The following is a 22,771-nucleotide window of genomic DNA, read 5'->3' on the forward strand; positions in this document are numbered from 1 at the left end:
TTTTTTCTCCTTTTTAGGCAATTGGGGTTAAGTGACTTGCCCAGGGTCACACAGCTAGTAAGTGTCAAGTGATTGGTCTGAGGTGGGATTTGAACTCAAGTCCTCCTGACTTCAGGACTGGTGCTCTATCCACTGCGCCACCTAGCTGCCCCTAAGTGTGTGTTTTTAATCTTCCTTTTTACTGTAATAAATTTATGTAGTCAGAATTTTTTTGTGTTGTTTGTTCCTTTTTCCTGCCTATTTCTTGACTTTTAACTATGCTAAAGTGGAGCTTCTGCTTCCAGAATGGAGGGTGCACTTTCCCAAGCTTCAATAATGTTTTTGTGCAGCTATTTTCAGAAATAATTCTAGGGACCCGTAAGTTTTCAGTTCTTACAAGGTGGTGTGTTTACTACTCTCCTGGCCTATGTGCTCTGTGAGTGACTTCAAGCATTCTTTTTCATCCTGGAACTGGGACCATGGTTTCTGCTCCCCTGTAGCCACAAGCTCCAGTGTGCTAGTGTTCTTCCTCACCCTGGGACTGCCACCCAGGACTGTGACCCAGATCTGAGTATGGGAGATGCAACAGAGTCCTGCCCCTAGTGCCAGTAAAGAGACCCCTGTAATCTCTTTCTGACCAGTTGTCTAACCCTGTTACCGTCTGTGGGCTGAGAGCTCCGGAAGCAGCTGCTACCATTGCTGATTTAGTCACTCCCCAGGCCTGCTCCTGGTTTACTAGAGTACAACCTGCATTGGACTGAGCTCCACTCTCACCACAGTGAGACAGATCTTTCCTGCCAACCTTCTAAGTTGTTTTGGGCTGAGAAATTGTTTCATTCCATCCTTTTTGTGGGTTCTGCTACTCCAGAATTTGTTTGGAGGCATTACATGAAGTTATTTGGAGGGCAATTTGGGAGAGTTCAAAGGAGTCCGTGCCTTGTCTCCACCATTTTGTCTATGCCCCCTTGATATTTTTTACATCATTTATATTTTCAAATATATCCTTTCCTTCTACCCACCCCCCCAAAAGCCATCACTTTTTACAAAGATATAAAAGAGAAAAAAAAAAACATGGTAGCAAACTAGCTAGTGTATTGAAAAAGGTCAACAACAGATGCATATCCAATAGTCTTCTGTCTCTCTAAATAAGTAGGAAGATAGCTTCTCATATAATTTCTTCACAGCCAACCCTGGTTATTATCATTTTACAGCATTCAGTTTTGATTGTTTTGTTTTGTTGTTGTTCTTTCCTTTTATATTATTGTAGTCATTATGTTTATTGTTTTCCTGGTTTTGCAAATTTCTTTACTTCCAAAATTAAAAAAAAAAAAGGAATCATTCACCAGATATACAGTAACATTGAATCTGCAAGATCTGAAGATAGAACCCTAATAGAAGGTTTAAAAAAAAAAGGCACCCCCCAAAAAAAAAGCTTCATGAATTAACACCAGAAAACTTTAACACTTAGAGTTTCCATTTAATATCTCATTCCCTGGCTACCACTATGTATCTATCATAGTAAGCATAAGCAAGTTCATAAGCAAGTTTTTAGGCTTTTGCAACTCAGCTTCTAGCTGTGGTGATCTCTCATGATAGTGATTCAGTGTTAACCCTCCCTTCTTCCCCAGTTCTGGAAGAGGGAGTAAACACTCTACCCAGCCTGTTGAAGAATGGGGTGAATTTGTGTGTTGGAGGAGGGGGACAGCCCATGGGTGGAAAGACTAAGCAAAATGGAAGACATAGTTCTCAGAGCCATAGGTTATTAGGGAATGATAGAAAAGAGTACCAGAAATCCAGCAAGTATTAGTTCTCTCCTCTTTAGAGGTAACTTAGGATAGGGACCCAAGCAGATCCCATATTCCTCAACAGGAAAAGGCTGAAGTAGCCCAGCTACACAGAAGTCTATGCCTCTATCAATGGAAAGGGGAGGAATGAAAGAGGAGAAATCCCCAAAGTGAGTGACAGGAAACACAAGAGAAAAGCTGAATAAAAACCTAGCTTATAGGCAGGTAAACCAATACAGAGGATCATAAAATAGAAGGAAAAATAAAAATTTACAAATTTTGAGCAAGTATTATAATGTAAAGTATAAAATCTCCTTTAGGATATTGCTCCAGATATCATAGATTTGGTTGGTCCCCATTGGGCAGCTGCTACCTCAGGTTTTGGGAGATTATCCTATGGCTTCCACTTCAGACATAGTTCACAAGTACCCACCAATGTACTTTCCATTAAGTCAGCCAATATATTCGTATTTGTGTGGGACAGCGACGACCCTTACCCGAATTAAATTCAGAGGCTTCTCCAGGTAGAAAGTAGAAAGGATTTTATTCCGATCTCGTGAGAAAGGGTGACTCGCACTGAAAAGTAGTTTGATGCAAGACCACGCGCGCTGTCAGCCAAGCAAGCATTTTTATAGATCCTAACCGCAAACCGCTTCCTGGCCCCTGCCTCTTATCCCATTGGCTGGGCTTCAGAGGGCACAATCTAAATGTGGCAAAACTACCCCAGCAACAGCAGTGGAAATTACAGAATCGTTACACTGTTTTCACCTGCCTCCCCCTCCCTTCAAGTGTCCCCTGGGTACATCCTGTTTCCTCATTTCAGTTCTTGGAACAATTTGCAGTTATACTTGTTTTTGCAACAATTTGAACACATTTACTTGGGCTATTTACAAGCTTCCTGACCTGGATACACATATATTATTGTTAGGGGTCTTTACCTTATTTTACTCATATAAGTTTAGATTTTATGAGAGGTCTTCACCAATCTCACTCATATACAGTTAGCTCTTAGCAAAGGCATATGCTAAGATGGCATAGTAGGAACAGTAGCTACACAATATTCCTCCTTTCTTCCCCCACCTTAAACCTGGAGCAAACTCTCCTACAGATACACATTGGTAGTGAAACACATGTAGGAAACACATGTGACTAAGACAACTCGCAGCTGAGGTTCTGCAGGACCTTAATGTCCTTTCTTTTTTTTTCCTTTAGGATTATTTTATTAAATTATAAGTGTACAACAGCTTCCTAACTCTGCACATGCACTTAAATTTTTTAAAGGAAAACATTGTATCTTATTACACCACGATCCTGGCTAATAGCTTTTCAAACTTTGAGAAAAATCTTACAAAAGGTTTCATATGTCATCTGAAACTTACAAATTTAACATTATCAAAGAATATACTCTTACAAAGACCACTAGAAAGAAACCACAATTAAAAAGCTAAGAAACTGTGTCAAAGGCATTTTTTGGTGTTTTTTGTGTTTTTTATAGTCCTTCCTCCGCAGTAAGGTAATGTTATTAAATAATCCAGTCCATTAATAATGTCAGTCCAGTCTGTATCTGCTCTGGTGTCTTCTGCCATATCACTGCATATTTATGCATGACTGAGATAAGAGTTTCTTTAACATTGTTATTTCAATAATCTGATGCCTTCTGTTATATCTGGGCTCTCATTCTCGCCTATTTGTCCAGTGAAGCCCATGGCCAACAGGCAGAAAAGCTCAGTCGTGGTTCCTCCCTCCATAACCCCCACTTCCTCCAGTGCCTCCAGGACCATAGTTCCCTCCACCATGCGGTCCCCCCCACGTTCCTGCTGCCACCAAAGTTTCCACTCTTCGTTGGACCATAGTTTGAAGGTTGCTGATTACAGTTTCCACAATCATTGCACTTACATAATTGCCTCCTCCATAGCTGTCATAACCACCTCCATAGCCCCCAACCTTGGTTGCCATAACCAAGTCCTCCACCACCGTATTCTCCTCTTCCTCTTCCGTAACTACTTCCAGAATTGCCACTTCTTGGTTCTCCTCTGTATCCATTGTAACCATCTCCAAATCCATGACCACTTCCGTATCCATCAGATCCCCCTCTAAAATTGCTTCCTGGGCTTGGTCCAAAATTTCCACCACCACTACAGGAATCCCCCAAACTAGAGTTTCCTCCTCTTTCGCTCCTGGAACTCTGAACTTCTTGCATCTCTTGTCTAGATAAAGCTTTTCTTACTTCTGCTCTTTTCTCTCTTCGTAGAGTCTTCATGAAGCTCCATCGTGGATATAGTATCTCTCCTGGGTAGGTGGCTCAGCTAGACTCTCAGAGTCTGCTTCTGTCATAGCTAATGATTGCCAGAGCTGGTCCACAGCCAACCTTCTCTGCTGCCAGAGACTCCTATTTGCTATTTATTTTCTTGATTCGTTGCTTCCCTGAAACTTTTTCTGGAGAATGGAGAATGGTTCTATTCTATTCTGCCATCAGGGAGCTTTAAGTCTAGTGATGAGATGGAAGATTTAGACAAGTAGGATAGTATTAAATGCACAAGGGAGGTGAAATGTAGACTTAGAGACTCAAATGGGAAGGATCACTTCTATCTGAAGGATCAGAGAAGAGGAGGTGCTACCTGTGTTAGGAAAAGAGAGACAAGATGTCAATAGGCAGAAATCAGAACTTGGAGTGGCAGTCTGTTCCATGCACGGAAGACAGAAAGGAAGGTAGGATATGATTGGGGATGTAAGTATTTCAGTAAAGGAGAATATAGTGAAATATGGCTAGGTTGGAGGGAGGGAGACGTAGGTTGGAGCCAGATTGCATAGGACCAGAGTGTGAGTCAGGTTGGAGAGCATATGGGTGAAGATCATTGGAGTAGAACAGAAGTAATATTGTCATCAGAGTGTGCTTCAAGCCATCTGGAACAGAGGCTTGATAGTAGTGATCAGGGACTTAAGATATATAAATATTTGCTGGAAATATCTCTTTGTCCCAAGCAGAGCAGCTAGTTATATTTTGACTTGCCTTAATGATAATTTTATTCTTCAAAATGTTTCTCAGCGGGAAAATTCTGTTCTTCATCTGCATCTGATTGTCTCCAGTGAGAAAGAACTAGTTGCTTTGGGGTGGAAATAATGATAAACCTTAGAGGGAGGTGGTCACTAAGATTTAGGTGATCTTAGAATTTGTGGAGAAAGAAGTTAGGAATAGTCTGACATGTACCCAGTACTTCAGGAAAGCAGATGTTAAAGAATTCAAAGAAAGGGGTAAGTAGCTTTTCCAGGGATAGAGACATTTCTCTATGCTTTTTTTCACAGTCTAGGTCTCCCAAACTTTTCCCAGGTTGGATACTGAAGACTGACCTTCCCTGCACAGTAAAGGATCTATCTTCAAAGTTGTGAGAGCTTGATTTCAGTTTCACCCCTATGACAGGGAACCTGGGCACAGAGGCATTAGCCTTGTTTACCCTTTCTACTGACTTACTAATCTTGAGAGCAACCACTATCAGAGAGGTCTGCTGACCAGTTTTGGCCAAAAATTCAGGAATGACCGGAAGGATATTTTGAGCAGACAGTCAAGCCAAGCACTTCTGGGAGAGAGATCCTTGTGATCTTGTGGTCATATACACATTTACTATAGAGGATACTTCTTACTATGTATCGAATATACTGGACAGTTCTTCTCCAAAACAGACTTCCCATCAGAGTTTTAAGAAATAGGCATAGTCTGGAGCTTCTATTAGGAGTCTAAAACAGCACCATTTATAATTATCAAGCAAAGACAAAATATTAATACTGTACTTAGCTTTACGCACAAGTCATCTAAAAACAATGTTATTCTATGGATAAACATTTCTAGCTAAGAAAGAGAAATGATCAAGCTGTTGTAGTTCACCCATGTCCCCAGGGTTCTCTGTACCCCAGCAGGGTTTGAGGTAACATTTCTAGGACTTTTGACCAAGGAAGAGATTGCATGCACACTTCTAATTACCATTTCCAAATGCTCACCCAAAAATCTCATTTCTTAGATTGAAAGGAAATTCCCTCCTTAATATGGAAATCTCTTCTAAATAATAGAAGAAGGTACTTCCCTTTGAAAGGCATTCCTTTGGGTGAATTGCAAGGCATTTATTGGGAAGGCCAGAATTAAAACAAGACTGGGGGAAGATGGCTGAATAAAACACAAAATACCAGGCTTTCGAAAATTCTCCCACAAACAAGACAAAATATTGCTCAAAGTGAACTTTGAGTGGCAGAAATCATTGGAAGTTGGGGTAAAGCAGTTGTCTTCCTGAGACAACTTGGGAGGACCTCAACAAACATTTAACCTCCTAGGGTAGAGATTTTGCTGGATTGAAGTACAAACATCTCCAGGTAGACTCTGCTGAATCAACAAACAACTAGTTCTAGAGGCTGCTGGGTCCCTAGTAGCCCCTGCTTCTGAAACTTTCACCATACAGTGTGGGGGATCAGACAACTGAGCAGGGGAATATTGAAGGAACTTCCACTATCACTGAATGCCAGACTCAGGTGTGCTGATCAGATGTCTCAGACTGTGGCTGTGGGTGAGGAGGAGCGAGATCACACAGATCACACCTGTGGTAGCAGAGGGGCAGGGACCCTGTTGACTCTGAGCACTTGCAGGAGGAGAGCAGAGTCCCTGGTTTTGTTTCCAGGGCAGACGGGTGAGCTGAAGTTTGCAGCCACAGAACAACCATAGGGAGCAAGAGGGCTTGTGGTAACAGCATGGCGGGGGTGAAGTTGTGGCGGGGGGTTGTCCTAGCTGTGGTTCAGAGACCAACGGAGTGCCTGAAGTCAGGCCTCCAGATGGAGCTCAAAAACAGCAGTAGGAAAAACTGGAAGCCTGAGACATTGTCCCCCACACCTCGGGATTAGAATCTGCCTATAATAATGAGCCGCTAAAAAAGTAATAATGAGTAAGCAAAGGAGAAAGAACCTAACCATAGATAATTACTATGGGGATAGAGCAGATTTGGATTCATACTCAAAAGAATATAGTGAAAAGGCATCTAGGTGGTACAGTGTATAGAGCACTGGTCCTAGAGTCAGGAGGATCTGAGTTCAAATCCAGCCTGACACTTGATCCTTACCCCATTGCCTAGCCAAAAAAAAAAAGCCACTCCTACCTCAAAAAAAAATGTCAAATGGTCACAAGCCCAAAAAGAGTTCTTGGAAGAGCTTTAAAAAGACTTTTAAAATGAAATAAAAGAGGTTGAAGAAAACTTAATATGAGCAATCCAAGAAAATCAAGAAAATGATGAAAAGAAACTGAACCAATTGGAAAAAGAAATACAGAAACTTAAGGAAGAAAAGAACCTTTTATAAACTGGAATTGGGTAAGGGTGAGCTCATTACATTATAAGACACTAAGAAATAATAAAACAAAATCAAAAGAATGAAAAAAATAACTTTAAAGAAACCCAACAATTCTTATATTGTTTCTCCTTGATGTGTTGTCTAGATCAGTTTTTCTTTCTTTCTTTTGGATTTGTTTTACAGTGTCTTGATTTCTCATAAAGTCACTAGCTTCCAATTGCTCTATTCTAATTTTTAAGGAAGTATTTTCTTCAGTAATCTTTTGGACTTCCCTTTCCATTTGGCCAATTTTGCTTTTTAGGGCATTCTTCTCATTGGCTTTTTGGACCTCTTTTGCCATTTGGGTTAGGCTATTTTTTAAGGTGTTGTTTTTTTCAGTATTTTTTTGGGTCTCCTTTAGCAAGCTGTTGACTTGTTTTTCATGATTTTCTTGCATCACTCTCATTTCTCTTCCCAGTTTTTCCTCTACTTCTCTTACTTGCTTCTCAAAATCCCTTTTGAGCTCTTCCAAGGCCTGGGACTGATTCATATTTTTCTTGCAAGTTTTGGTTGTAGGAGCTTTGACTTTGTTTTCTTCTTCTGGTAGTATGTTTTGATCTTCTTTGTCACCAAAGTAAGATAATATAGTCTGACTTTTTTTGTGCTGCTTACTCATGATCCCAGCCAATTACTTGAGTTTTAACTCTTTGTTAAGGTAAGAGTCTGCTTCCAGTGTGGAGAATGTACTGTCCCAAGCTTTGGGGGTTTGTACAGCTGTTTTCAGAGATACTTCTAGGGACCTGTAAATTTTCAGTTCTTCCAAGGTGCTATGATAAGGGGCGAGGTGTTTCCTCTCCACCGCCACAACAAGCTCCACCACGCCAGCATTCCTCCTTGCCCCAGGAATGCCCCTTAGAACTGTGACCCAGATCCAAGCACAGACAAAGCAAGAGATTCCTGCCTCAGCACTGGCAAAGAGATCCCTGCAATCCCCCTCTGATCAGTCACTCGATTCCCCTTCAGTCTGTGGGCCAGAAGCTCAGGAGGCAGCCGCTGCCCCAGACTGAGCTCGGGACTTGCAGCTGAGACCTAGCTCCTCTCTCACCACACAGACTTTTCCCACTGACCTTCTAAGTTGTATTTGGCGTTCATGGGTTGAGAAGTCTGGAAACCATCACAGTTGCCTGTGATTCAGTCCTCTGAGGCCTGCTCCAAGGTTGCTGAGGCCTGCACGCCCACACCGAACTGCGCTTCTCTCCCTGCCTGGTGCAATGTACCTTTCTGATCAACCATCCAGGTTTTCTTGGGCTGGAAATTTCTTGGGCTGGAAATCTGTCTTTTTGTGGGTTCTACTGCTTTAGAATTGTTTAGAGCCATTTTTTTACAGGTATTTGGAGGGGTTTGGGGGAAAGCTCAAGCAAGTCACTGCTTTCACTCTGCCATCTTGGCTGTGCCCCCCATCAGTTGTTTTTCTGATGAGATGTTTTACATTCTATTTTTTCATTCTTTTGATTTTGTCTTATTATTTCTTTAAAAATCAAATAAAAGAGGTTGAAGAAAAATTAGGAAAAAAATATGAGCAATCCAAGTAAATAAAGAAAATGATGAAAAGAAACTTGGTTGCAAACCCAGATCCTTTGCTCTTTAAAATGTAATGTACCAAGCCCTTTGGTCTTTTAATGTAGAAGCTGACTGCAGCTTCACAATATTTAAATTGTTTTTTTTTTTCCCCTTTCCTGTTGCTTGTATTATTTTCTCCTTATCCTGGGAACTTCAAAACTTGGTTATTACGTTCCTGTGAGTTTTCATCTTGGGATCTCTTTCAGGTGGTGGTCAATGGTTTTTTTAATTTCTTAGGATTAAATCTCATTCTAGAACTTTGGGGCAATTTTCCTTAATGATTTTTTATAATACCTTATCTAGACTCTTTTTTAAAAAAAATCATGACTTTTAGGAAACCCAACAATTCTTATATTGTCTCTCCTTGATCTGTTGTCTAGATCAGTTGTTTCTCTGATGACAAGTTTTACATTCTATATTTTTCGTTAAGGAAAATTGCCCGAAAGTACTACTGTGCTATAAGAAATGATGAGTTGGTTGATTTTAGAAAAATATGGAAAGACTTGAATGAAATGATGAAAAATGAAATGAGCAGAACCAAGAGAATGTTGTACATATCATTTTGAATATTATACATTTTGAGTAAATACTAAGATGAACTGCAAAGGATCTATGAAGGAAGATGCTATCCACATCCAGAGAAAGAACTGATAAATAGAAGTATGTGGTTTTATATGTGTGTGTGTTTGTGTGTATAAAGTACACATTCATATTTGTGTCTAATGGTAACCTTCGTTTGGGCAGGGTGGAGAGGGAGAGGAAAAAAAATGAAAAGTGCACAACAGAGAATAAAAGAAAATTTAAAAGGAAGCACAGAAAAAGCAGGGTAGTTTTGAAAATGAGATGTAGTATTTATTACACAATTTTTTTTAAAAAGTAAGCATTGTGAAATAGAAATTCATTGTTTTGAATCCTCTTTTTATGTTGTGCTATGTACATGGAATTTTTTTCTTTTTGTATTTACGTTCAAATTGAACAAAAAAAATTTTAATGGAAAAAATAAAGACCAGAGATATTCTTTGTTAAACTTTTAGTTTATACCCTTAATACATTTCCTTAAGAAAAGTCCTTCAGTCTCGACCTAAACCACCTAATGAGGTAACTCTGAAAAAGGTTTATGGACCTTAATATATTTAATATATTTAAAGAAAAGAAAAAAGAGGTTTTTAATATGCTTCTACCAAAGTACACTCTGAGTGAGAACTTCTCATCTTGTTCAACTCTTTTGTTTCCTCACATAAATTCTCCACCCAATATACTAGGATTCTTCCTCTAGATCTCTTGTCACTGAGTAAATATTAAAGCACATGGGCTGTCCATTGATTATATTTTGCTTTCACTACATGATCAGACTATCCTCTTTTTCTGGTCATATACCTTTCTTGGTACTATCTTTTATGGCACTTCTGTTTAATTTACCATGGACCATATATTACGAATTATGCATGCTTAACATTCATTTTGTCTCTTGGATGACCTGATATTACAAGTCCTTTGGGTGCTTTTGTATTCCATGTGTGTCATAGCCATATAACAAAACTTCAAGAATGTTGGTGTTTAAAAGATGGGACTTTATTTTAGAGAGAAGCATTAGAATATTAAAAACAGCTTCCCAAACTCCTCTCCTTTTCAGTCCTAGACTCAGTTAATTTTTTATCTGCAGTGTTTGTCCAGGTTATAGGTTCGTAAAGATCAACTCGGTATGCTGCTCCTCAGACAGAGTCTGGAAAATTTACTTGGTTTTTCCTCTGTAGAAGGTCAAACTCTTTTGAATAATTCTGGGTCATGTTTGAGAGCATCTGCAGTCTTTTGGGGCTTAATACAATCAGCATAGTGTCATCCACTCACAATCTGGAGGGAATCTTTGTTCAATTAAAGTTGTGTACATTTTTCATGACAGTGACAAACACTTTTGGCATATGCCTTCCCATTTCCCACCATCTATACTGCCTTTGGATTCTTTGGACTTTTCCCTCATGCCCTTAGCATGAGTACCTCTGTTCCCTCTTTCCCTCCCCACCTGCCCTCTTTCAGCTTCCTTTTGTGTGCTGTCTGCCTCCATTAGATTATAAGCTTCTTGAGCACAGAGACTGTCTTTTTTTTTTTTAACTTATATTTGTATCTGTAGGGCTTAGCACAGTGCCTGGCACATAGTAGGTACTTAATATTTATTGAATGATTGATCTATTTGATGCCTTACTTGATATTTTTAATTAGATAATTACCAAAAAAAAGTTGCCTCTATTAAATCTTTCACGGAGAAACATCTTTAAGGTTACTTCTGAAGCACGTGTGGTGTTTTTTTTTTTGTTTTGTTTTTTTTCAGAAACATTAAAAAAATTTTTGTTTTCACTTTCAAATTCTCGTCCCTCCACCACTTTCCTCACTCATTGAGAAGATCAGAAATATAATACAACAATCCTTTTGTAGTTTGATTAGCATGGCATTGAATAAATTAATTTGGGTGGTTATTTTTAAATTGTTTATTTTCAATTAATTTTGGATGGTTATTATTTTTATTATATTGACTAAGCCTACCCATGAACAATTGATATCTCACAAATTATTTAGGTCTTTTATTTAAGGAGTGTTTTGTAGCTGTATTGATATATTTCCTCTGTATGTCTTGACAGGTAGACTCCCAAGTATTTTACACATTCTGTGGTTATTTTAAATGGAATTTCTCTGCCAGTTTCAGCTGGGTTTTTTTTTGGTAATATATAGAAACCCTGACGATTCTCTAGGGTTTTCTTAAGCACCATATCATCTACAAAAACTATAATTTTGTTTTCTCTTTTTCTGTGCTTATTCAGACTCTTTTTGTCTTATTGAAATAGCTATTATTTTACCACTATATCGATATATTAGTATTGGTGATAATAGATATCCTTGCTTTACCTTATTCTATTAGAAAGTCATCTATTTTATCAGCATTACACGTAATGCTGGCTCTTCTTTTTAGATAGATACTTTTTTATTTTAAGTGAGGCAATTGGGGTTAAGTGACTTGCCCAGAGTCACACAGCTAGGAAGTATTATGTGCCTGAGGCTGGATTTGAACTCAGGTCCTCCTGACTCCAGGGCTGGTGCTCTATCCACTGCGCCACCTAGCTGCCCCTAGATAGATACTGCTTATGTTAGGGGTAGATTTAGTGATTTCTCTGTTTTCTAGTGTTTTTAACAGGAATGGATGCTATATCTTATCACTGTATTTGTTAACATAATCCTATGATTTTTGTTATCATAGTTAATTATTAGTATGGTTTCTTTTGTTTATAATTTTTTAAAATTGAACCAAACATGTGTTCCTGGTCTAAATCCAACCAGGTTAAAATGTAAGTTGCAGAATCATTTTGCATTTATTTTTAAAATATTATGCAATAATATAAAATATTTATAACATTTTGCAAATATTAATTTAAAATTTTTTGTGTCAATGTTCTTTACATGTTAGAAGTAGTATTAAAATCAAGCCCCTGTTCATGAGACAAAATAAGGCACTTGCAAATTGTTGAATGATTTAGCAAAGGAGGCTTACTTTTTCCAAACACAGCAAGAATATGTAAAAAGTATACAATGACACTTAACTTCTGGTAAAGGATATGGTGACTCACCTGATCTTCTGACAGCAGTCAGGTTGGAGGGGCCCCTACTCTAAGTGAATGAGACTTTTTAATGTCCTTAGATGAACAAAAAGCTGGGTCAGGAAAGACAGGGGCCAATCAAGTCGCAGAGATAGCTTTGTTGCCTGTTGAAGAAAACTAATCCCTGTTGCAGGAAACCCTGGTCATACTACAGTGAGGGTTGACCTTTTATTCTCTGTTCTCTTAAACTGGGTATTTTATATTTTTGTAAATATTTTTCTATTTTATTTATGTTGTTAATTTTTTTTGGTAAATAATGGAGAAAAATGGTCTCTAGTAATTTCATTTTGTTCTTGTTCATTTGTGAATTCATCCTTTTATTTTGAATGCAAGTAAATTGGTTTTCCTCTTTTGGTTTTTTAATCAAATTAGCTAATACTTGATCTTTTTTTAACTAGCTCCTAGTTTTATTAATTATTTTTAATTTTCAGTTTTAAGTCTTTGGTTTTCAGAATTTCTATCTAGTTTTTTTAGTCACATGCCTAATGCTTTGACCTGTTCTTGCTCCCTTTAGTTGTGTAAAATGTTAAAGATAAAAATTGAAATTGGTTGCTGGGTCACAGACAAAAGATACAGACCCAAATGGAGACTTAACAATGAAATCTTAAATAATGAGTGGGCCAAAGAACAAATCATAGAAGCATTTAATAACTATGTAAGGGAAAATTATGATGAAACAACATACCAAAATTTACAATAGCTTCAACAAAGTTGCAGGCTACAAAAAAAATCTTAAAAGTCAATAGCATTTCTATATAAGAATAACAGGACACAAGAAGCAATAATAGAAAGGGAAATTCTATTCGAAATAACTACCAAATGCATAGATTATCTGGGGATTAACCTCCCAAAACATACAAAAGACTTATATAGATTCAGTTACAAAGTACAATTAAAGAATTATTAAAAATAATTTAAGCAACTGGACAAATATTCAATGCCCATGACTGAGTTTTCAATATAGTAAAAATAATAATGCTACCAAAATTAATTTACACTTTTATTGCTATATCAACCAAATTACTGAGGGAATATTTTGTAGAACTTGATAAAATAATAATTCATTTAGAAAAACAAAATAATGTAGAATATCAGGGGAAATAATGAAAAGTAGGAAAGAAGGGAAAATACCATTTCTAGGCTTCAAACTATAGTATAAAATAAGTTATCAAAATCATCTGGTATTGATTAAAGATAGATCAGTAGAATAGATTAGACAAGGGAGATTCAGAAACAATAGAACTCAGTTACCCAATGTTTAATAAAGTAGAAAACATAAATTGCCTAGGAAAAAAACTCCCTATTCGATAAAGACTTGGGAAAACTGGAAAGTTTTCTGTCTGGCAGTTTTTTAGTCTGGCAGAAATTAGGCTTAGACCACTTTATACCACATTCCTTAGTATACTCTACATGAATATGTGACCTTAATAATAAAGATCACATTATAACAAAATTACAAGAGAAACAGATCATAGAGCTCTCACAGTTATGGGTAAGAGATGTATTCTTAACCAAACAAGATAGAAGCAATTTATTTGTTCAGTTGTTTTTGGTCGTGTCCCACTCTTTATGACCCCTTTTTGGGTTTTCGTGACAAAGATACTGGAGTGGGAGCAGCTAGGGGCACATTGGATGGAGCTCTGGCCTTGGAGTCAGGAGGACCTGAGTTCAAATGTGGCCGCAGACACTTGACACTTACTAGCTGCATGACCCTGGGCAAATCACTTACTTCCGATTGCCTCATCAAAAAACAAAAACAAACAAACAAAAAAAGATAATGTAGTGATTTGCCATTTCCTTCTCCAGCTCCTTTTTAGAGTGATGAAACTGAGGCAAACGGGATTAAATGACTTGGCTAGTAAGTGTCTGAGGCCAGATTAAAACTCAGGAAGACTTATCTTCCTAACTCCAGGCCTGGCACTCTATCCACTGTGCCATCTATCTGTCCCTAAAGGGAATTACAAAAGATAAAATACATAACTGATTACTCAAAATTGAAAAGCTTCTGCACAGACCACATTAATGCATAGAGGATCAGAAGGAAAATGGTCCAAGGGGGGAAAAAAATCTCAGATTTCTCAAATAAGGGTTTGATATATAAACCATAAATACATATAAGACTAGTAGTATTCTCCTATAGATAGTCAAAGTGGTATTAACAAACAATACACAAAAGAAGAACTACAAAGTATTCATAACCACATGAAAAATTCCTGATATATAATAAACACATTATAAATTTTTATTAGTATTATTATTACAAAGGGTATATGGTAATTTCTCATGTTGGGATTGAACTGGATAATCTCTTAAGTTTGCTTCCAACTGAGATTTTGTAATTCTGTGAAATGTTTAAAAAAATTTTTGTATTTCATAAATGATGTTTAGAAAAAACAAAACTAAAAGAACACAGTATACACTATCATCATCTAAAAAGAAAAATGAATGAGAATAAATGGACAAGCAAAGAATTCTCGGTACTGGTGACTGGCAAGAAGAAAGAAAATTTATGATATTTTATACTTTAAAATTAAATACATTTATTAAGTAAAATAAGTTAGCTTTTTTTCATTGATGACAAGTATATCATTAATAATTTTGAAAACCAAGTTAACCAGGGGAAAATATTCAACATTCATTCAAAAGGCATTTATTAAATGCCTACTACATGCCAGTTACCACTACCACCAGTTAGACACTAAAGTTACAAAGATAAAAGTCAAACAGCCCCTGCCCACAAGGAGTTTACATTCTACTGGGAGAAATAACCTGTGCACAGATAGGTGGACGCAACATATGTACAAAGCAAATACCAAGTAATTTTGGAGGGAAGAGGAGAGAATATTGAACAACAGAGGAAATCAGGAAAAGCCTCTCATAAAAGGTGGCATTTGAGCTGAATGTTAAAGAGACCTAGGGATACCAAAAGGCAGGGTGGAGGAAGGAGAACATTCTAGGCTGAGGGACGAGATGGAATGTTGTGTCCTGGGGGCCAGAAGCAGGTGAGTGACTTTACCTGGAATGTAATGGGCATGAGAGAGTGCAATGGGAAATCCAATCTAGAGAGATAGGTTGGAGCTAGATTGTGAAGGACTTTTAATATTAAAAAGAGGAATTTGTATTTTATCCTAGAGACACAAGGTATCTACTGACACTGCTTGATCCGAAAAGTTATCGAGAGGCCTTAGAGGCCAGGTGCAGGCCTCTGAGCCCAACACCATTTTACAGACGAGGGGACTAGCGCCCATGGAGGTTATAAGTGACTTGCCCAAGGTCACAAAAAGGTTAGGTCAACAAGTATTTTTTAAGCATTTATTACTATGTGCTAGGCCCTGAGAGCTAGGATACAAGGAATGGCAAAAAACAGCCCCTGCTCTTAAGGAGCTCACAGTCTAATGAGAGAGATGGAATGCAAACAAACTGTGTACAAACTATATACAAGGTAAATTGGAGATAAACAACAGAGGGAAGGTACTGGCATTAAGGGGAATTACGCAAGGTAGAAGGTGGGATTTTAGCTGAGGGGTGAAGAAAGCCAGGGAAGGCCAAAAGTGGGGATGAAGAGGTAGACCATTTCAGGCATGAGAACTGAAGTGTCCTGTGCAAGGAACAGTCACTAGATCACAGTGGATGGGGAATAAAGTGTAAGAAAACTGGAAAAGTCGGAAGAGCTAAGGTTATGAAGGACTTTAAAAGCTAAACAAAAGATTTTATCCTGGAGGTGGCAGGGAGCTACTAGAGTCTATTGAATAGGGAGAGAAGGGTGACATGGTCAAATATGTGTTTAGGAAAATCAATTTGACACCTGGATGGGGACAGTTTGATGGGACTGGAGGAGAGAGATACCCAGGGCAGAAATCAACCAGAATGCTCTTGTCTATGCATTTTTGTATAACCATTTTTTCTTTTTCAAGGGGAGAGGGAGAGATGAGGAAAGAAAATAAATTCTTGTTCATTTCACATATAGATATAAGTTCCTTACCTTGATCAAACTACCACTTCGAGCTACCGTTTGGCAGCTCACCTCTCTTTGCTAAACTTCTTAAAGAAATATTCTATACTCATACCTATTAAGAGGAAGCTGATAGAGATTCTTGGAATCAGTGGACAATTCACTTTGACTAGGATAAAAATCAGGGCTAGGAACCAGTTACTGAAAGAGGGAGTAGGGGCAGGAGAATCAGCAGTGACTTACTGCAAAAGTCGAAGTAGCACCTACTGATGGTATCTTCAGGTATCGTCAGGAAAGCAGAGAAAATGTCATACAATTCTGAGAATGTTAGCTCTACTTCTTTAGACTTTATTTGAAAAATTCTCATGAACTATAAGTTACGATCATTTCCCACCCCTTTTATACATTTTTCATAAATGGCAACCAAGAATGCCAGTAGTGGGAATATCCACTCTGATGAAATTGCAGATCTGTTGAAGTATATTTTCCTCTTTTTATCTTATAAGTTATAAGCTCTTCTTCCTCATATTTCTGACAGTACTTAGTTTAGAGGTTGCCTTTACATTTGCCACATTCTACCTTGTAGAAAATTCATTTTTGTATATGGCTTATCTCCTCTATCAAACTATAAGTTTATTGAGAACTGAGACTGTTATTTTTCATTTTTGTATCCTTAATATCTTTCATAGTGCTTTGTATATAGTAGAACTGTAATTAATATGTATTGGGTTGAAGGAAAGAAGGTACGTGAAAGAAAGTTGAAAAAACTGATCAGAAAAGTTAGGCCACATCCATTCTGGATCAGCAACATGAGGAAGAAGGAACAGATCAGTCTCTGCTAGAAGATAGGCTTTTCCCCTGTAGGTACTGTAGGGATATTCCAGACAGTCTCCTAAAGGTATACACATTAAGCTAAGAACCTGATAGCTGCTTATAATTCATCAACATTGGCTTTCTCCGGAATCCCTTGAATCCCTTGAAATTGAGTTTCCAAGTCAGTCGGTAAACATTTACTAAACACCTGGGGCAGCTAAGTGTCACAGAGGATAAAGTGCTGGGCCTGGAGTCAGGCTTGAGTTTGAACTTGAGTTCAAATCTGGCTTCAGACAGTTAGCTGTGTGACCCCAGGCAAGTCATTCAACCCTGTTTGCCTCTGTTTCTTCATCTGTAAAATGAACTGGAGAAGGAAATGGCAAATTATTCTCATATCTTTGCCAAGAAAACCCCAAAGAGTTGGATACAACTAAACAACGACAGTGACCTACTGTGTGCCTGGCACTGCTAAGCACTGGGATACAAAGAAAGGCAAAAGATGGTCTTTCCTCTCAAGGAGCTCAGACTGATGAGGGAGACAACATAAAAATAACTATGTAAAACAAAATATATACAGGATAAGTTGGAGATAATTAACAGAGGGAAGGCAATAGAATTAAAGGAGATTGGGAAAGACTTTCTAGAAGATGAGATTTTTAGGTGGGACCTGAAGAGAGCCAGGGAAGCCAGGAAAGAGAACATTCTTGACGTGGGGACAGGTAGTGAAAATGCCTGGAGTTGGAAGTTTGAGTATCTTGTGTAAAGAACAACAAAGAGACCAGTGTCATATCTGGTATACAGATTCGGGAGGAAAAGGGGGACCGAGGGAACAGAGTATGGTGTAAGAAGACTGGAAGAGAGGATGGGGGGAAAGAAACTAGGTTATGAAAGGCTTTGAATGCCAAACAGAAAATTTTGTGTTTAATACTAGAGGTCTATTGAATTGTGTGTGTGATGGTCATACCTGAACTTTAAGAAGATTAATTTGACAACTGAATCTGAAGGATGAACTGGAGTGGGGAGGGACTTGTGGCCAGGGTATCCACCAGCAGGCTGTTGCAATAATCTGGGCATTAAATGATGAAGCTCTTCCACCCAGAAACTGTGGAGGTCCAAAAGACAGGGATGCATACAATTGAAAAATATGAAAGAAAACTTTATGATAGAAATGTCATTGGAACTGAGCCTTGAAAGATGGATTTAAACAAGTGACAGTTCAAAGGAGTCTTACAAGCAGAAACATTCTTTTTAAAAATTTTGAGTTCCAAACTTTCTCTTACCCTCCCTCTCACCCCCCTCTTTGAGAAGGCAAGCAATTTGTTATAGGTTATACATGTGCAGTCATGCAAAACATATTTCCATATTAGCCATGTTGTGAAAGAAATCTCAGACTGAAAGAAAAAACAAATAAAATAAACAGCAGGCTTCAATCTACATTCAGACTCCATCAGTTTTTCTTTGGAGGTGGATAGCATTTTTCCTAAGTCTTTCAGTGTTGTCTTAGATCTTTGTATTGCTGAGATGGCTAAATCATTCACAGTTGATCATACATGTTGCTGTTATTGTGTGCAGTGTTCTTATAGTTCTGAAGGATGTAACTTTAAAATCAATTCATGATACTCTTTGGTCTAGGGTAAGACTGTTTGGGGCCTAGATAAAGGCTTACCCTGTTTATCCAAAGGATCAGATATCAAAGCAGTATCCATAGCAGCTAAGAATGGTTACAGTGTGGTGGTTCAACATGACCTGGGACCAGAGGGCTTGACCTTAGGGCTCACATTTGAAAATAAGATTCTAGGTTCAATTGAACATCCCATCACAGCTGGAAGCAATGGTAACCCAGATACTATCTACCTTAGATCTGGATTATGTATTTAGTAACTATCTCAGACAATTGAAATAAAAAAGATGCAGATGGGGCAACTAGGCGTCTCCTAACTTGTACAAGCCAATTGGTGGTTAAATTTTTTATTTTTGTAACTTACACTTATGTAGCACTTTAGAGTTTGTAAAGGATTTTACATATATGATCTCATTTTTATCATGAACCTATATTCTGTAAGCCCATTTAGTTGTATGATTTATTTTTCCTTAGTTCAGCTACATTATGGGCTTTTTTTTTTTTAAGGAACTAACTAGGAGAAAAAGGGATCTCTTCATATTTTTCAGGATACGGAGGGGTTCATTGCAAAAACTTGCTTATTTGTTCCACAGGTGCTCCTAACAGATCACAGAATAAATGGAAGTAAAAATTTTCCATCCAGTGAGATTCAGAAGCTGCAGGAACAAAATACAAACTTGCGTACTGCAATTGCGCATATGAGGAGGGAAATGGAGGCTCTAAATGATCGAGTCCCCTATTTTACCAGCACTGGAAAGAAGATCCCAAATGCAATACCTTGTGATCCAGAGGCTACATCAGACACATTAATTTCTGGTAAGGGTAAAAAAATAAGAAAAAGAAAGATTTATACCATGTTAGTTTCAGAGTCATGGAGATGAGGTTTACATTCTTTTGCACAGTTGCTTCAGAAGATGATGACTTTCTGTCAGAAAATAATCCCTGGGGGCAGCTAGGTGGTGCAGTGGATAGAGCACCGGCCCTGGATTCAGGAGGACCTGAGTTCAAATTCGGCCTCAGACATATAATACTGGTGTGTGTGACTCTGGGCAAGTCACTTAACCCCAAGTGCCTCACAAAAAAAAAGAAAGAAAAAAAAAAAAGAAAGAAAGAAAATAATCCCGAGGCAAGGGCTTTTAGGCTAAGTTTCAGTTCCAGGGAATATGTTTTGAGTAGTGAGAAAAATAGATGGAACTAAATAATAAAGAGGAATGAGTACACTATAAATATTTGTATTCATTTTGGAAAAAAAAAAAAGAATTAAAGTTTGAGTTACACCAAACTCACAGTATTGAATGCCATCATATTTTGTTAGATCCATGATTTTCTTCGTAGGAGTACTCTCTTCACTGAAGTAAACACTCCAGACCTTCTTATCTTGTGTAGTGTGTGTGCTTATGCACTTACGTGTTTGTGCATGCGTGCGTGTGTGCGTGTGTTTGTGTGTGTGTGTGTGTGTGTGTTTTCTATGTCTTTCTATAAATCTGCAGAGAGGATCTACCTAATGTGCTACAGACCTTTCTTTGGTTAGGATAGTAAATTAGGAATACTAGTGTGAGTCTGTCTATCTCTTCCCTCTCATTCTTACCACATGACCATCTCACTTCTTTTCCAGTCATACATGTCTTCTTGTTTCATTCATTTATTTCAAAAATGTCAGTATAAATATCGTTGAGTCCTTGGACTGTTTGTCCATTCGTTCATTGTTGGTTCCAGGTTAACCTTTAGGTGCTAACGACTACATCAAGTTTATAGATGCTCAGAACCGTGCTCCTTACTGCTCTGTGCCACCCTCATTGCCAAAGCTAACAGCTTACCACAGACAGAGGACCTTACTTTGTTTTTGTAGTTGGCTTCCTGCAACCAAAAACATTCATCACCTGGTGGTGATCCTGTCTTTGTTTTTTTTTTTTTTTTGTTTGTTTGTTTTAGGCAATTGGGGTTAAGTGACTTGCACAGGTTCACACAACTAGTGTCAAGTGTCTAGTTTGAGGTCAGATTTGAACTCAGGTCCTCCTGACTCCAGGGCCGGTACTCTATCCACTGCACCACCTAGCTGCCCCAGGTGATCCTGTCTTTACCAAACTGATGTTTAGATAATGTTCTGCCACCAGGCTTGTATTTGAAGCCTTGGTAGAACTGACCAGAGCTTGCATTTCACTAGCATAACTTTCAGGAATGAGGGAGATAGAAAGACTATTGACTTTAGAGTCAAATCCTACCTCTGATGGCTTACCACCCCTGTGACCTTGGGCAAATCAGTTTAGTCTGCCTAGGCCTCAGTTTTCTCATCTGTAAAATGGACTAGCACCAGATCAATCAATCAGTAAACATTTATTAAGTGTGCTAGGCAGTGAGGATACAAAAAGGAGCAAAAAAAAAGCCCCTGCCCTCATAGAGTTTACAATGTGATGGGGGAGACTATATGCAAATAAATACACACAAAGCAAGCTATAAACAGGATAAGTAGGAAATAGTTATCAGAGGGAAAGCACTCAAATTAAGAGGGATTGGGAAAGGCTCCATGTAAAAGGTGGGATTTTAGTTGGAAGGAAGGGGGGTCAGTCATTGGAGTGGAGGAAGAACGTTCCAGGCATGGGGGGCAGTCAAAGAGAATACCTGGAGCCAAGAGATGGAATGTTTTTTTTGTAGAATAGCCAGGAGGCCAATGTCATTGGATCAAAGAATAGGTGTTGGGGAGTAAGGTATAAGAATACTAGAAAGATAAGAGGGAGCTAGATGATGCAGGGCTTTGAACACTAAATAAAACATTTTGTATTTGCTCCTGGAGACAGTCAGGAACCACTGGAGTTTACTGAGTAGGAGGGTGATATGGTCAGACTTGCATTTTAGGAAAATTATTTTAGTGGATGAATGAAGGATAGATTGGAGTGGGGAGAGACTTGAGACAGGCAGACCCACCAGCAGGCTATTGCAATAATCCAGGCATGAGATGATGAAGGCCTACTCTTCAGCACCTAACAGAGTGCCTGGCACATAGTAGGCACTTAATAAAGCTTGTTGATTGATTGATTCAAGGGAAATATATCATCATAGATAGAGATACAGCTCCTAGCAAAGTACTTTCTCTATATTCAAACAGATCTGTGATCTCATTGATGAGGGCATTTCTTCCAACAATGCAGTTCAAGGCCCATCAATGAAAGCTTGTACAAAGTAGGTACTTAAATATTTAAATGAATAAATTAATGGACAAACAGCAGTTAAAATAATTAAATATTCAGAATATCAAATATTTTGTACATATTTAGATAGGAAGAATGTTTGGACCAAAGGCAATCCAACTTTTGTCTCAGAGAAAGTGAACTTAAAACTGGGCTTTGAATGATGGAGGAAGAAAATATAGCCTAGGGTCAGGGAATCTTGTGTAGGCATGATAAGCAGAGTATGAGAAAATAGAAATAGAAAAAGGATATTCATACAGGTAAAACATTAATTTTAAAAACAAGCTTTCTTGAAGCTTTTAAAGTTGCTTTTGTTTGTAGATAGCATTTATTTTTATGTTTGTGGACATATGTATAGGTTACATTCAATCCCATGAATCTTTATATGAAATTTAAAGCAGAAATTTAGAGCAATAGAAGAACTATCAGATGTTTTATATTCTCGCTGAAACCTCTCTACATCTCATTTTAGATCTTCATTATCCATCTTGGATTTGAGATTCTAATATTTAGTACCATATTCACATTTTGAATGAAAACATTAATAGGGTCTTCTAGCTTAATCTACATTTTGAGAGTTATTAATGCCCTGGAACACACTTACCACATATTCAGTGGTATCTGAAAAGATTCCTACTATCTTTGAACAAAGATTATTCCCTGTTATGTAGTGTGTCTCTAACATTCTATGGATCTAAATCCTTATAATGAATTTAACTTTCAGGGAGATTAAACAATGGAATAAGTTACTAAGGGAGATTATAAAGTAACTGCCCCTAAAATACTTTCAAGAAAAGAGTGGACAGCTAGCTGACATGGATGATTTAGATGTTCACTTTTCTTAAGGAAGAGAACTAAATCTTACTATCTCT

At 38.0% G+C, this 22,771-nt stretch overlaps 1 protein-coding gene across 2 annotated transcripts in view; it reads left to right on the forward strand.

Annotated features, from left to right (window-relative positions):
- LOC114050733 (coiled-coil domain-containing protein 57-like) overlaps nucleotides 1-22,771 on the forward strand; it is a 195,991-nt gene that overhangs the window by 54,150 nt on the left and 119,070 nt on the right. For both annotated transcript variants that reach the window (XM_027872596.1, XM_027872597.1), the window contains one exon: nucleotides 19,308-19,530. In XM_027872596.1, coding sequence (XP_027728397.1) covers nucleotides 19,308-19,530 — 223 coding nt within the window. The remainder of the gene's footprint in view (nucleotides 1-19,307; nucleotides 19,531-22,771) is intronic.

This window comes from Vombatus ursinus, unplaced genomic scaffold (assembly GCF_900497805.2).
Source record: "Vombatus ursinus unplaced genomic scaffold, bare-nosed wombat genome assembly UNPS02014801.1, whole genome shotgun sequence".
NCBI classification, from domain to species: Eukaryota; Metazoa; Chordata; class Mammalia; order Diprotodontia; family Vombatidae; genus Vombatus; species Vombatus ursinus.